Here is a 13,446-nt window from a genome sequence, read left to right as displayed (position 1 = left end):
AGGCCGCGTCCTGGCTTTCGCATACCAGGTGCGATCTGTATAGCAAAATTTCGAAAAAAAAAAAAACTCTCACCATATTCAAGTTAATAGTCTTTTAAATAGTGTTAATCAGTTTGCTTGAAATATCATCGTCAGTTTCCTAGAATTTCTTGAACATTATATTTGTAATGTGATTATAGTTTTGTTGTCGCCTTTTTTTTCTACGTCCCCGTCTACCGTATAACGAGCGCACTTTGTTTCCGCTATAAAAAGGTAGGAATGAGAATGATACGAAGAGGAAGAGCCGAAAAAAAAGAAAAATAAACAGACGTAGAAAGAATTTTTTTTAAATCGCCCCAACTGCCAATTAATCTCACCGACATTCTTAGACATGCTACCATTTTCTGTGTCTATATATGTTAGAGGTATAATGCAAGAAGTTTCTAGTTCCTATTAATATCCCCGTGATTTCACGGGACATCTGCGACACGAGCTCCTCTCTCACTGCCGCCTAGCTTCTAGCTATGCGCAGCGAGCGACAATGAACTCTGGGCCCAGTGCGTTGCCCTTACGATCAGGGCTAAACCACCCTTCCCGTTCGAAGGTTCTCCGTTCTCTCTCTCTTTATTGACACGTACATTCGGATGCGAGAAGTACGTGGGGTAAAAGTGAAAAGGGAAAAAAAAAACAAATGTTGTGATGCGCCAGGAAGTACACCTATGCACATGGTTTATATACGCACACACGTCTGCACCAGAAAGGGAAAAAAAATATATAGACAGGCTCAAGATTTTATAGCTATTTTATATCCATAATAAAAAAAAAACGTACTAACAAGCAGGAAGCAGAAGGATATTGAAAATACATGACGTTTTTTCTTCTTAATAAATTTTTATGTATTGTTATATCTCAAATTGAATCAATAGTTTTGTTTTACGCTCTAGTAATGTTAATTAGAATCGAGAGGGCTTGGCGTAATGTCAGCCTTGTCTCTATTATTTATATATTCGTTATTTGTCGGAAAGAAATATATTGCTTTGTTGCAATTTTTGTTCAAAATATAAACATTTATTATTTAGGTTGTAGTCCTCAACTCATTAAGAAACTATCTATTCAGGTCATTGATAAACGTATTATATGCTGAATATATTGCAGAAGTTGCGTTTCTCAAATTTAATTTCACGTTAAGATTTCATCAGTTCGGAAGTGTACAGGTATTTGTGGTCGCTACAATATGAAGGAAATGAGATATTTGAGAAGTGTTTGTGGAATATTGTGTGTGTGCGTATAAATATAGATATTTGTATATCAAGGCTAAAGAATTGGCATTTCTGGTAACAAATATGAATCGATAGATATTATTGAATGCCAATGCGTCAGAGTTTCGTAGTAGTAATAGTCGAAAGATGTTGCGTGTAATTTCCTTATTTCGTATCTGTATGTGCACACGCCCAACTGTCTAATAAATGAAGTTAATGGTACTTGAGAGTGTTTGTGACAGCCGGATATGGAGTTGATGAATGGAGGAATATCCGTATGCGATTTTCTTTGTAGCCAAACCTTAATTATGTCTCCATATCACAGGGATACGCATTGTATACTATAAATATAAGCGACGACGATGGTTTCTATGGCGTACCACACTCTCTGCAAGGTATCGCTTCACTCTTTTAACACGTGTTCTTCGTATGTTCTGTGCATGTCAACTATAATAGTCGAGATATAATATTTGGATGTATTACTCTCACCAGACGGTCCTAATTCCATTTATATGGGCCATTCGTAACCCTAAAGCGATATGAAAACCACACCTAGGATTATTTTTTTAAAAATTTAACTAAACAAATTTAAGTATTTATTTTATAGCTTTCATATGTATTTTTAATACTTTATTATGTTAAAGACTAAACTTAAGTAATCATAAAAAAAATGCTATATTAAAATTTGGATTAATTTCTTATTAAAAAGCTGTTAAATAAATATTTTTTTTCTATGAAAGCTTAAGTTCGTAAAGAAAACTTTAAAAACTAACTTAGTTTTGAGTCTTCATTAAAAAGTAATGGGGAAAGTCTTCTCACAAGGAAATCCGGCTTGTTAAATACGTATTCAATGCAATCATAATTATGTTGGTCGAGCATAAGATGCGAATGAACTTCATCTAAGTTTTAACAGTTTTTCTTTGACTATTCACTAAAAAAAACAAACTTGAGAATTGAGAAGAGTAGAAAAAGCATTAATCATTATAAAACTATAAGGGAAGTCTTGTTTTCCAAAAGGAAATCCGGTTTAGGAAATGATTTGATATTACGAAACAGTACTTATATTAATCTTACTACGGTTGTGCAACGTCGTGTTTAATGTAAGAATAATGTGATTGTTTTGCTTTATAACATACAACAATACTCTCTTATATCATTATATCATGCATCTTGCGGATAACAAAAAAAGTATTTAATAATAATAATAATAAATACATTATTGCAATTATCCTTGTTCCAATTAATTTTTCTTTTAAATCAACATTAACAGTTTTTTTTTCATACGTGCTGAAAGCAATTAATTTAAAAATCAATTTAAAACTAAAAGGAAAATCCAATTACTTTCTACCATAGATAATTATTTATCGAAAATCCATGTTTCTTTTAAAAATGCATTACACACTGCGCCCGGAAATATTCATGTAGAAATAGTACGGAATTGTACATTTATATATGCACCCCTTATCCAGTTCGAAACATGAAAGCACAAGGAAAAAGGAAGATTAGTTTGATTATCGAGCCTAGTGTGAATAATCCCGAAAAGTCTACATGATAATCTCGATTCAGAACATCATTCTTATTCATTTATTCCCTTTTTGTATATCAGGTATGTCCTCTATTATGCACCTTGCTCGTCGTACTGGCAATAAAGTGTAGAAAGAAGAAAGTAATGCATACAGAAAATCGTTAATAATGATGTAGTAATTGGAAAATAAGTAATTTATTCTCTCTGAAAATAAATGATAATTTGATTTGTTTAATTTTATTTAAACGATTGTTTTGGAAAATTTCCTAACAAAAATAAAATAATACTAACCGATGTATTTACATTGTAATAAATTATTGGAGACAATATGTTATTTGTCGACGTTTCCCCTAAAAATATGTATACCATGGAATTAAATAGTAATAGCCCTTTATTTTGATCTAGCCTTCTATTGGTAGTACGGTCATAAAAACAAAACTGTACAAGTCTTATTGACTAACTTAATATGGCTTTTATGTCCTTTTCCTTCTGGGATTCGGAATATTTTAATATTTCCTTTTTTTTATTGCTCCTTGAGCTACAAACGTTTTATTCGTTACCATAATTTAACGAAGTGCACCCCCGTTAAATATTTTATATATTAATTAAATTCTAGCGTGGCTAATACTTTACCGAGCATATAAACTCGCACAGAAACTGCATATTTTACTTGGTGGCACGTTTTCATTGAATTATTTCGAGATTACATTCGAGTTTGATTCGAATTAAGGAGGTCGTAACTCTTAATTAAAGAAAATATAATGCAAACGCGTTGTTCATGTAAATGCTCCCATTGTTCGGCCGGTAATTGCGGTTGAATTAAATGATGTTTTCCTTACTTATTTACTATTTTCGAAGGACCTAAACGATTTAAATTAGAATGTTCGTTGCACGGAGAGGATCCTTGAGCCTCTTCGAGGCGAACTACGCCCATGGATGGGTTCAACGATTCAGGTCTGTCGGTGGTAGTTGGCTTTGGAAAAAGTTGTCGGTGGGTCCTGTCAGCTCTAACGCTCTCACCGAAACTTTTAATTAATTCAACCTCACAATTTGACGAGGAATGAAAACCATGAATCTTAATTCCGTATTTTCACTACTTAAACTAATCTAAAATCCAGAATTTAATAACTAAAATGTATTTTTGTAACCTTAATGAAATGACAATCAATTTTGACGTTCAATCTGACAGAGAAAAAGACACGAAAATTTAAAATTTAAATTCTGTTATTATGTAACGTTATTTGATTTAACTATTCAATTTATTAATAACAATATTGAATTTTGATTTTACGTATAAAGTTGTTGTTTTATTGTGCGGTGTCGAAACCAGTTATTTTAGTAAATTAATGCGTTAACTTGCATAAGCTTGCATAATCCGTTCATTCATTAAAGAGTAAATAAGATCATGTTGTTCGGTCGTATCTTAATAAACTTTGAGCGTGATGATATCTCACTATCGGTTACGTACGTAACATGTTATATACTTTTGCTTGTCAGAATGGAAACGCATCTTTAATCTTCCTCTCTCAAACAATAACAATTCAATGCGAAGCATAAATATTTCGCTTTTGGCTCAAAACGTATTATCGTAAGCGATATAAATAAATGAAATTACATAAACAAAACAAAAAAAAAACGTGCATTTCTTAAAATTTTAATTGCCTAATTAACCGCAGTAATTATAATTTTGAAAGAATTTCAGTAATAAGCCGGCATTTTAATTAGGTGACTTTTTTAAAACGTTTAATTGGTTTATTAATAATAGTTGTTTCACTTTGGATAACATTCATTTATCGTAAAAGCCTGAAAATGTACATTTTTCTAATTTTGAACATATGTTAATAATTCAATATTCTTAGAAAAATGTGTGAATGATTGCTCGAGATAAGAGAGTTTGAATATCGAATTTTAACTTCAAACATGCACGGAACCCTTGAAGATAACTATGAAGATAATCATGTCCATCAATGCTACCTTTTTTTTTATAAGCATAGCATCAACTTTCATTTTCAGTGAAACAATATTTCTTATTTAATTTAAAATATTGTTGTGATTTATACTTTCTAATAAGAAGGATCTTGTTAAGTTTTAATACGCAGTCACTGAAAGGGTAATCATACTATAAATATCATTCATATAAAATAAACCAAAGACATTCCTGCATAAAATAAACTTCACAGACATTCTTTGTATATTATTGTGAACGTGTCACTGTTATTTCAAAAAGTTAATACACGTTTTCCAATATTCCAGCGACAAGTTTGTTGCTTTTACAAAAGTAAATAAACGAGTTCAGAAAACCCATTTTCACAACTTTAAATAATAACATCATCATCAATTTTTAAAGTTATTTGATAATCAACAAAGTCCATTTTTCGTACCCAAATTTAATTTATAATTGAAGTGAATAAAAAGCAAAATTGTTATTACATATATTTGTAGATAATAGAATCATATATTTAAAACGATACAAACTTATAGGCTGTGAATACACAAGTAAAGTTGTTTTTCAGGACATCATTTCAAGTATATTACAATTGCGTGTTTGCGGCACGAGTTTTATTGTTTACTTTGGCTTATTTAACCTCCGTTTATTGATTCTATGGTTAATAACGTAGATTGTTATTCGCTATTTGCATTTATTCGGAAACTGTATTTATGCAACAATTGTCTGCGGCTTGTGCAAACTATATACAAAAACAATACACGAAATACGGTTTAAAAAAATAAATAAAATTGTTTTTATATTTTTTAACAATTAATGCAACGCACGAGTACTTTTTTTGATCTTTCGTTAGAATCTACATAAAAATATTTTTTTTCAATTCAATTAATTTTATTAATAGTAAGTGCGCCACGTGTTCATTTATTATATAAATGCTGATGGAAAGTTAAATTTATTAAATTTAGTTTAAGTAAATTATATACTCCTAATTTTAGTTCGTAATAAACATTTAATACAACAATTATATAAACAATTGCAGACCAATATGTAATATTGGTCTGCAATAATATTAATTAAAGTAAACTAATTCATTGTAAAGCAGATTTTGGGGAATTCGCATCGGGTATTGTATTTTATGATGCTCTAACTTCTAAATTTTAAATGATTCAAAGAATATATTGTGAGAATTGTTGGATTAAATGGACGAAAAATAGGTTTGTTGAAGAGGGTTTGACTTTCCGTGAGTGGCGCTACTGAATGTATCGACCCTTCTGGCGTCACCCATAAAATGGGCAGAAGTAATATTAAATAAAATAGAATGCATCACGTAGGAGTAAAGGCAAAAAAAGTAAAGGAGAATGGAATTAGATTTAATGGGGCTTCTTATAGCCTCCGTCTAAAGATCTTCTCTTTCTCTCTGTGTCCATACGTGTTTTTTTTTTCTTCTTCTTATTATTCATCTCATTCTTGGCTTATTTTGGAGGAGAGAAAGAGAGATATTTAAAACCGATTAGGTTTCTCTCCACAGTCCTCTGCGCGTGTAAAGGGTATTTTCATTCATGCGTGAATGAGAATGGAAGGGTTTTTAGTTATATGCCGTTCGTTCGTTCCTCATTCTTCTCCTCCTACTTCTCGATTTTTTTTTCTCTTCGTTTTCTCCTTTCACCGTTTGTCTATTTCTTCGGCCTCTTCCATCTTTCATCTTCGGCTCGGCTTGGCGCGTAAATTAGTATACTGTACCTTTGGTGTAAAGTGTGTGAGTCTTGAGGGAAAACCGAGCGAGAGAGAAGGGAGAGGAATGATGGAGGATGGATGGATATGTGCGGCGTTCTGTGTGTGTATCGAACCCTATGTCGAGGACGGTAGGGCTTTAGCGCGGAGGTTCTCAACCAATACGTGCCTGGCATAGTAGGAACGCGACGGAGGGTTGCACATTGCGTGGAATGTTTTAGGGGGCACCGTTCGAAGAATTCTCTGCATCCGCCGTCAGTAGTTTCAAAACCGGTCTCGACGCTGTATGTTGTTTCACAGTAGTCGAGGCAGTCGTAAATACACACCTCCACGACCAACGTAAACAATAACTTTCTGTTACAAACATTTGACCCATCCATTCAGCAATCGACTATCGACCATAGTTTGCGTGTCCGAATCTCCCGGTGCATCCACCTCTAATTGACTTCCGATACAATCGTATTTGACCCCATCGGTGTTGTTTCCCTCCTCAACACTACTCTTTTGTTCTTTGTGGTATTCCGTGTGCTGTGGTGGTCAAGTGGAAGCTTCCAAGTGTACCGTGAAATAAACAACAACAGCAACAATCTGGGCGGCGAAGTTGGAGGATTTATTTATTTTTTCTGTTTTTGTCGTAAGTCTAAGCATCATTATTCCATCATCCTTTAAAAAACAAAAAAAATACATAACAAAACACACTCATTCCTTCGCTTTATCCACACGATATTCACCGACTGACCGTAATATCGCGTTTATTTACAAACACCAGACGTGACGCCAGAAAGAAATCATTACGAGCATTTCACTTGCTTCGAATTTATTTTTAATACACAATTCCATTAATGATATTGCAACACGTTATGTTATTAAACTCATCCAGAATCAATAACAGTATATCACAAATCTTAGAGAAACCACGTCGTCTTCGAAATCATTTTTTTCTTTACTTCCTCCATAAACCAATTCATTGAGCGTATTTAAACGTAGAAATCCGGGATTATAACTTTAGAAAGCTGCAGCAAATTTATTTATCTTAATCGATCCGCGGCTGCGGCTACAAAACATTGCGACATTACGTGTTTATCTGCGATGATGAACAAATTAATAAATAAAACATTTGTTGTTATTTTTTTTGTCAAATGTCGCAACCGCAATTAATTAACGAAAATAAAATAATAACCATTTCTCCAATTCATTTCAAACAATTACTTAATGTTACATTAATGTTAGATTCTGAATGAAACTGAATTTAATAAAACAACACGAGCCCCGTGAATCATAACATTCGCATAAACGTGCTGTTGACCTGCAGCACAATTATCCATAATACGTTCACCTTTCGAGATGCGTGTTTCGCGAAGGGGGGAATAATACACATTGAATTCATACTTGAAATCTGACTTTGTCCGGTCAAATTTACCGAGAAATCAAATGAATGTCGTCGAATGAGTTACGACGTAATTATCATTGCTTTTATAACAAAATTAACTGCGCCATTAAACAGAGAAATAATTCAAATATAATCCAAAAAGAGGAACGAAAATTCTTCGTTTTAAAATTACGTAGTAATTAAGTTATAAACAAGCGGCGTAATTAAAGCTCGTCCTGTTTGAATACCTGCAAGAAATTTCTTCGCAGAGACGACCCGGGAATAATACGTTTCCTGTTTTGTTTACGCTCTTTGTTCGCATTGTCTTTTGCTAACCTCTGACCTATTGGCATCCCGGATTCTTTACCGCTTCCTGCAGCTTATTTCTAATTATCCACGTTTCCGCTCTTCCGAGAATCAAAACTTCGAGTTCAAGCATCACCAGAAGGACACACACGTTCATCATATTTGATTAATGTTGAAGATGATTTGTTTTTTCTTTCTTCTCATCTGAATCTATTTTACCTTTTCTTTTAAGATCAAAGCATGGAATGGAGTAACAATGATTAATCGTGTTGGGTTTATGGTTTGAAGGTAATTAGATCGAAAGAAAAGTCGACTTTTCCATTCATTGACATAATTATGTTTTAATCACTGCAATTTAAAGGAACGCCACGACGGTGAAAACAAAAAGAAAACTGTGTGATTGTTACAAGTGTAACGCGTCTTGATTATGGTGCACTTTATGTAGCGCATGGAAAATGCTGCTTGAATGTTTTAAATAACTGTTACTGAATATTTTTTTGTTGTCGTGTACGCTATTTCGTTACATAAGAAATATTGTGTAAGTCCATTGATTAACAATTTTCTTGTTAACGTGTCTTTTTCATTATTTTTTTTTTGGTCGTTGATTTCCCTTTGTGCTCGGTTTCGTGGAATTAACAGCATAAGAAGCGAAGCATTGTTTTTTTTTAGGAACAAGGGGGAACCTAAATTTCTTTGCAGTCGGTTGCATTTAGAAACACGGGGTGTAATTAATAAGTTATGCTAATTATCGACTTCCATCAATTTATTTAATGATACAGTTTCTTAATTCATAGAAAATGCAAATGTTATATTAACATATCATAGTGATAGAAGGCAACAGTATTTGGGTTAAGTTATCAAAGCGGATGTAAATAAATCAACCCTCCGAGCTAGTAATTAGCTGAAGTTACATTACTGAATCGTTCCACATTTTGAACAAATTGTAACAGTAATTTATCAAATTTATATATAATAATACATACTTTGCACGAACAGTCGAGTCGTATCGATTTTGTTGGAAATAATTTTGATGTCACTATAAAAGAAAGCATTTCAACATTTATTGAATGTTATTTATTTCTAATTTCAGTTTTCAGGGAAGTATTATTTTCTTTGAATTCATGGAATTGGGGTCGAGGATATCGAATTTCCTTCCTAGAACGCTTTTCGGCTCTTTGTAGTTTGTAATGATGTTTATTTAGAAAACAATTATTTTTGACATTTTTATGCGTTCACTTAATTTTTTAAGTGGACGGAAAGAGGAAAACTGTTTATTTTGTTTACTACTGAAGTAGATTACAGCCATATCGAGTCTTCTAGTAAAAACAAAGACACAGGGGGAAAATGCGCGCATCAAGTGGGAGAATTTTAAGAATTTTATTTTTTTTCCGTTAGTATTAAAGTTAATTTAATCGCTTCCAGTCATCTACGAGGGTTATTGTGTAATGGATAGATGGATCTGGGTAATTCCAAATAACGTTTGATAAGGTTCGCGTGACAAAAGCCAGATGTTCGAAGCAAACATCAATAGTTATTGTACTATTTACGGAAACGCCAGGATGCCACAAATGGTGAAAGTTTGAAAAGGGAAAGCTCAAATGGGGTGGCTATATTTTTAATGCATCCACATAGATTACAGAATGTGATAGCTCAACTGCGCATTGTTGCAGTTCCGAGATGCGGTGCACTTTAATGTAACATTTCTTTGTCTGCTCAAGACTTTTCGAAACTATTGTAAGGTCCACCCCAATGTTACGCAACAATCACTTATTTATAAGAGATGTCCGAAATGATTTGCAGGTAGTTAAGCAAATCATTGTTAATAGAACATAAATGAACGGAGAAAAAGGAAAATTTCGCACGAGTACAAATACAAAGACATTTGTTTTTAATAAATTAAGTGTTAATGAGATCTATTAATAGGGAGCAAAATGTAAGGTGTCAATGAGAAAAAATAAAATTCTTCAGCATGAAACTTATTTTTGTTGCCTTGTGAAATGTTTCAGACCGCCTATTTTTAGCACCCCCATCGAAATGGATTGGTGTGTACGTGCGTGTATGCGATGATGTCTAAAAGAGTGTACATAGAGAGAGGTCTGATGTTTGGGGTAAAATCCTTGAAAATACAATGCCTTTTCATTTGGTAAATACAACCTACGCAGCGGACGGACCGTTTTATTGCGAAAATTTGGACCAGATTGGAGTGGAGTGTCCTTTAATGTCCCTCGATGCAGTAACGCCAAAACATAAAAGCCAGACACATCGCAATGTGTACACAAACTTGATTTTATTGTTCACGACTTTAACATATATATTGATACTCACACTCTCTCTTTTTTTTATTTGATGTCTGTCTTCTCGCTCTCTTTATTCAGAGGGGGATGTACCTTGTATTAACGACTTTACGACCTTATTTGCCGCCTAATATTTATTGGCAATTAAACTTTGAGAACTCGCCGTGCGATTCGGGCTTTCATCATTTTATGACCCAAACGCTCTGGACGATTTACAATTGTTGTTTTCGCAAATTAAATCTTATCTAAAGAATGCCATTTTCTTTTTCAGATGATCAGTCAACAATATGATTCGAATATTTGCAAAAAGAAGAGGAAGAGCGTGGAGCAATATAGAATTGTTATTGGTAGTTCTTTGTTCGTGGACGTGGATTACAGAAGTGGATTCGAAGGAGTGGACACAATGTCTGAAAAAGAGCAGTAAATATTGAAATAGAGAGAACATACTGAAATGATGTTGACGAGTGATTTTTTGTAGGTATATCGCAGACGTTTCGTCCAAACAAGCAGATTTTGGATATCACCTTGGAGGTGTCCCCGAGGATAACGCATCAGTTGTCCACCCACATATTCCGAATATTGCTTCAAGAGAAACTTGGATATTCCCGAGTTAAGATAGTGGAATACAAGGATTACGATACGGACGTCCTGTTAGACAGGATGAACTGTATTAAAGAAGTCAAAGGATCATTTGATGAGTAAGTAAATCAATTAATTAATGGAGTAATAATAAATAGAAATGCATGATTGATTGACGGATTGCTGCTTAATTTTAGCAAGACAAATATATTTTCCTCAATATTTTCTATGTCAGAGTTCGTTCACATAGGGCATTTATTTTTGCAGCATTTTGCCTCAATCGATCATAAATCTTGACGTGCCGATGCCCCTCAACTATCTCCAAAAGGCCTCTCTAGATAATTGCATCAAAGATTTGGGTACGATGCTGCCATCCGGTCGATTCGGATGGTTTGTACCTAAAGATCTGACGCAACCCATACAGAAATTCGATTCCAAATGGTCTGGAGAGCAATTCTCCTGGACGTACTTCATGAACACTAAATTTGCATCCGCCTTTGAAATCGATGATGCTTATAAAAGAATGCTGGACGCCACTGCTATCAATGGTACCACAAACAGGTATATTTTCGACTTTCCTTACATGTACATCATGAAACTAAAACGATTATTATTTACAGTTATTTCTGCAATGATAGCCGATGCGAAAACGGATGGTATGTGCCGAAGAAATGCAAAGGATCTGCGCGATGTGCGGTTTTATTGGCGCCGGACTTTGAATCAACTAAATCGGTGATCGGACATATCGAAGATATGAACATTTACGTGAAAGTACTCTGGCTCGGTGATAATTTGAAGAAAGCGTCTGATGATTTGCTCGAGAAGTATAAAACGAAGAATGTACCAAAGTCCTTTATGATTATGAGCTACACGCCGAGCGAAGTGATTTTCAATCCGGGGGATTACGTGACGGTGACCATGCAGCGATGCGAGTTCGCAAACGAGACCCAATACAATAGTTGTTTCTACGAGAAGAGGAGATCCGTTAAAATCGCGTGGAAAGTGATAGAGAAATCTGCGCCGAACGCCTACGACATTTTGAAAGAGATGAATTTCCTGGATAGGGATCTTCACAGCTCATTGATTAATTTGTACAATAAGAGAATGGGCAACTCCACTGTACCGGAGATCGCATGCGAATGGTTGAGGCAGAACGAAAACATTGTGAATCTTTGGGTACCGAAAGTGGAGCAGACCATTTACGTCGGCGGAATATTCCCCATCCACGGCTCCACCTACACCGGTAAAGGTATCGTGAAAGGAGCCCTGATGGCCGTCGAAGCAATCAATGCGAATACCTCCGTTCTTCCTAATTACAAATTTGAGCTGCTCGTTGGAAACGGCGAATGCCGTGCAGACAAAGTTATGAAAACGTTTATCGATTACATAACAACGGTGTACGATAAGTTGGTCGGCGTATTGGGGCCGGCATGCTCAGAAACGGTCGAACCTTTGCAGGGTGTTTCCAAGTACTACAAGACAATGCTCATATCGTACAGTGCCGAGGGTTCATTCTTCTCGGACAGCGACAAATATCCATATTTCTTCAGGACAATAGGAGAAAACAAGCACTATCAGCACGTATATTTGGATCTTCTGAAGAGCCTCGGATGGAAGCGGGTCGCAGCATTGACAGAAGACGGTCAAAAATATACGGAATATATTTCGCATATGCAGGACATGCTTGAAGGCAATGGTGTAACGTTCATCTCTAACACAAAGTTCCCAAGGGATCGAGACAGAGACGCCATGAATAGGGTGGGTGTCTGCTTTTAAAAATTTATCTCTTTTTTGTGGAAAGCGAAGTGCACGTAAATTGATTGATTTTTTTCCACTTATTCCATTTCAGTATTTGCAAGATTTGCAACGCAAAAGAGCCCGCATCATCATAGCTGACGTCTTCGGCCAAGTTGCCAGGCACGTCATGTGCGAAGCATCTAAATTACGAATGACCGCCAAAGAAGGCTACGTATGGTTCTTACCTACTTGGTTAAATAACACCTGGTATGATACTACGTACTTCAATCAACACAACAATGAAAGTGTCAATTGCACAACGGCCACCATGATCGAGGTATAATATATATAATATTAATATTATTTGCGGCAAATAAATTATTTATTTTTTCATGAATAATTCAACTATATAGTAATTTGAATGTCATTTCTAACTTTTTTTTATTATAGGCAATAAATGGTTATTTTGCCATAACACATGCATACTTCTCCGACGACAATGATCTTATGCAAGAGAATATAACTGTCGGAGCATGGCGCGAAAAATACAGGCATGCAGCAGGATTGGACCAATCCAGTTATGCAGGATATGCCTACGACGGAGTGTGGACGTACGCATTGGCTTTGGATACACTTCTGAAAACCAATCCGGAAGCTACAACGGATCTGCACTCGGTCAATGTCACAAAGTAATTGATCCGCTTGATTTGCTTTAATCTATT

General features: G+C 34.8%; 1 protein-coding gene across 5 annotated transcripts in view; it reads left to right on the top strand.

The window, feature by feature from the left end:
• LOC108560102 overlaps positions 1-13,446 on the top strand; it is a 47,333-nt gene that overhangs the window by 31,085 nt on the left and 2,802 nt on the right. For 4 of the 5 annotated variants that reach the window (XM_017917551.1, XM_017917547.1, XM_017917548.1 and 1 more), the window contains exons 2-7: positions 10,680-10,828; positions 10,887-11,106; positions 11,255-11,548; positions 11,608-12,745; positions 12,837-13,061; positions 13,175-13,413. In XM_017917551.1, coding sequence (XP_017773040.1) covers positions 10,696-10,828; positions 10,887-11,106; positions 11,255-11,548; positions 11,608-12,745; positions 12,837-13,061; positions 13,175-13,413 — 2,249 coding nt within the window. In that variant the 5' untranslated portion in view covers positions 10,680-10,695. Of the gene's footprint in view, positions 1-6,634; positions 7,074-10,679; positions 10,829-10,886; positions 11,107-11,254; positions 11,549-11,607; positions 12,746-12,836; positions 13,062-13,174; positions 13,414-13,446 lie in introns of those variants that run through there. The other variant, XM_017917549.1, reaches the window with a different exon arrangement.

Source organism: Nicrophorus vespilloides, unplaced genomic scaffold (genome assembly GCF_001412225.1).
Source record: "Nicrophorus vespilloides isolate i.1.1-1 unplaced genomic scaffold, Nicve_v1.0, whole genome shotgun sequence".
In the NCBI taxonomy this organism is placed as follows: Eukaryota; Metazoa; Arthropoda; class Insecta; order Coleoptera; family Silphidae; genus Nicrophorus; species Nicrophorus vespilloides.
This window is presented reverse-complemented; position numbering and strand designations above follow the sequence as displayed.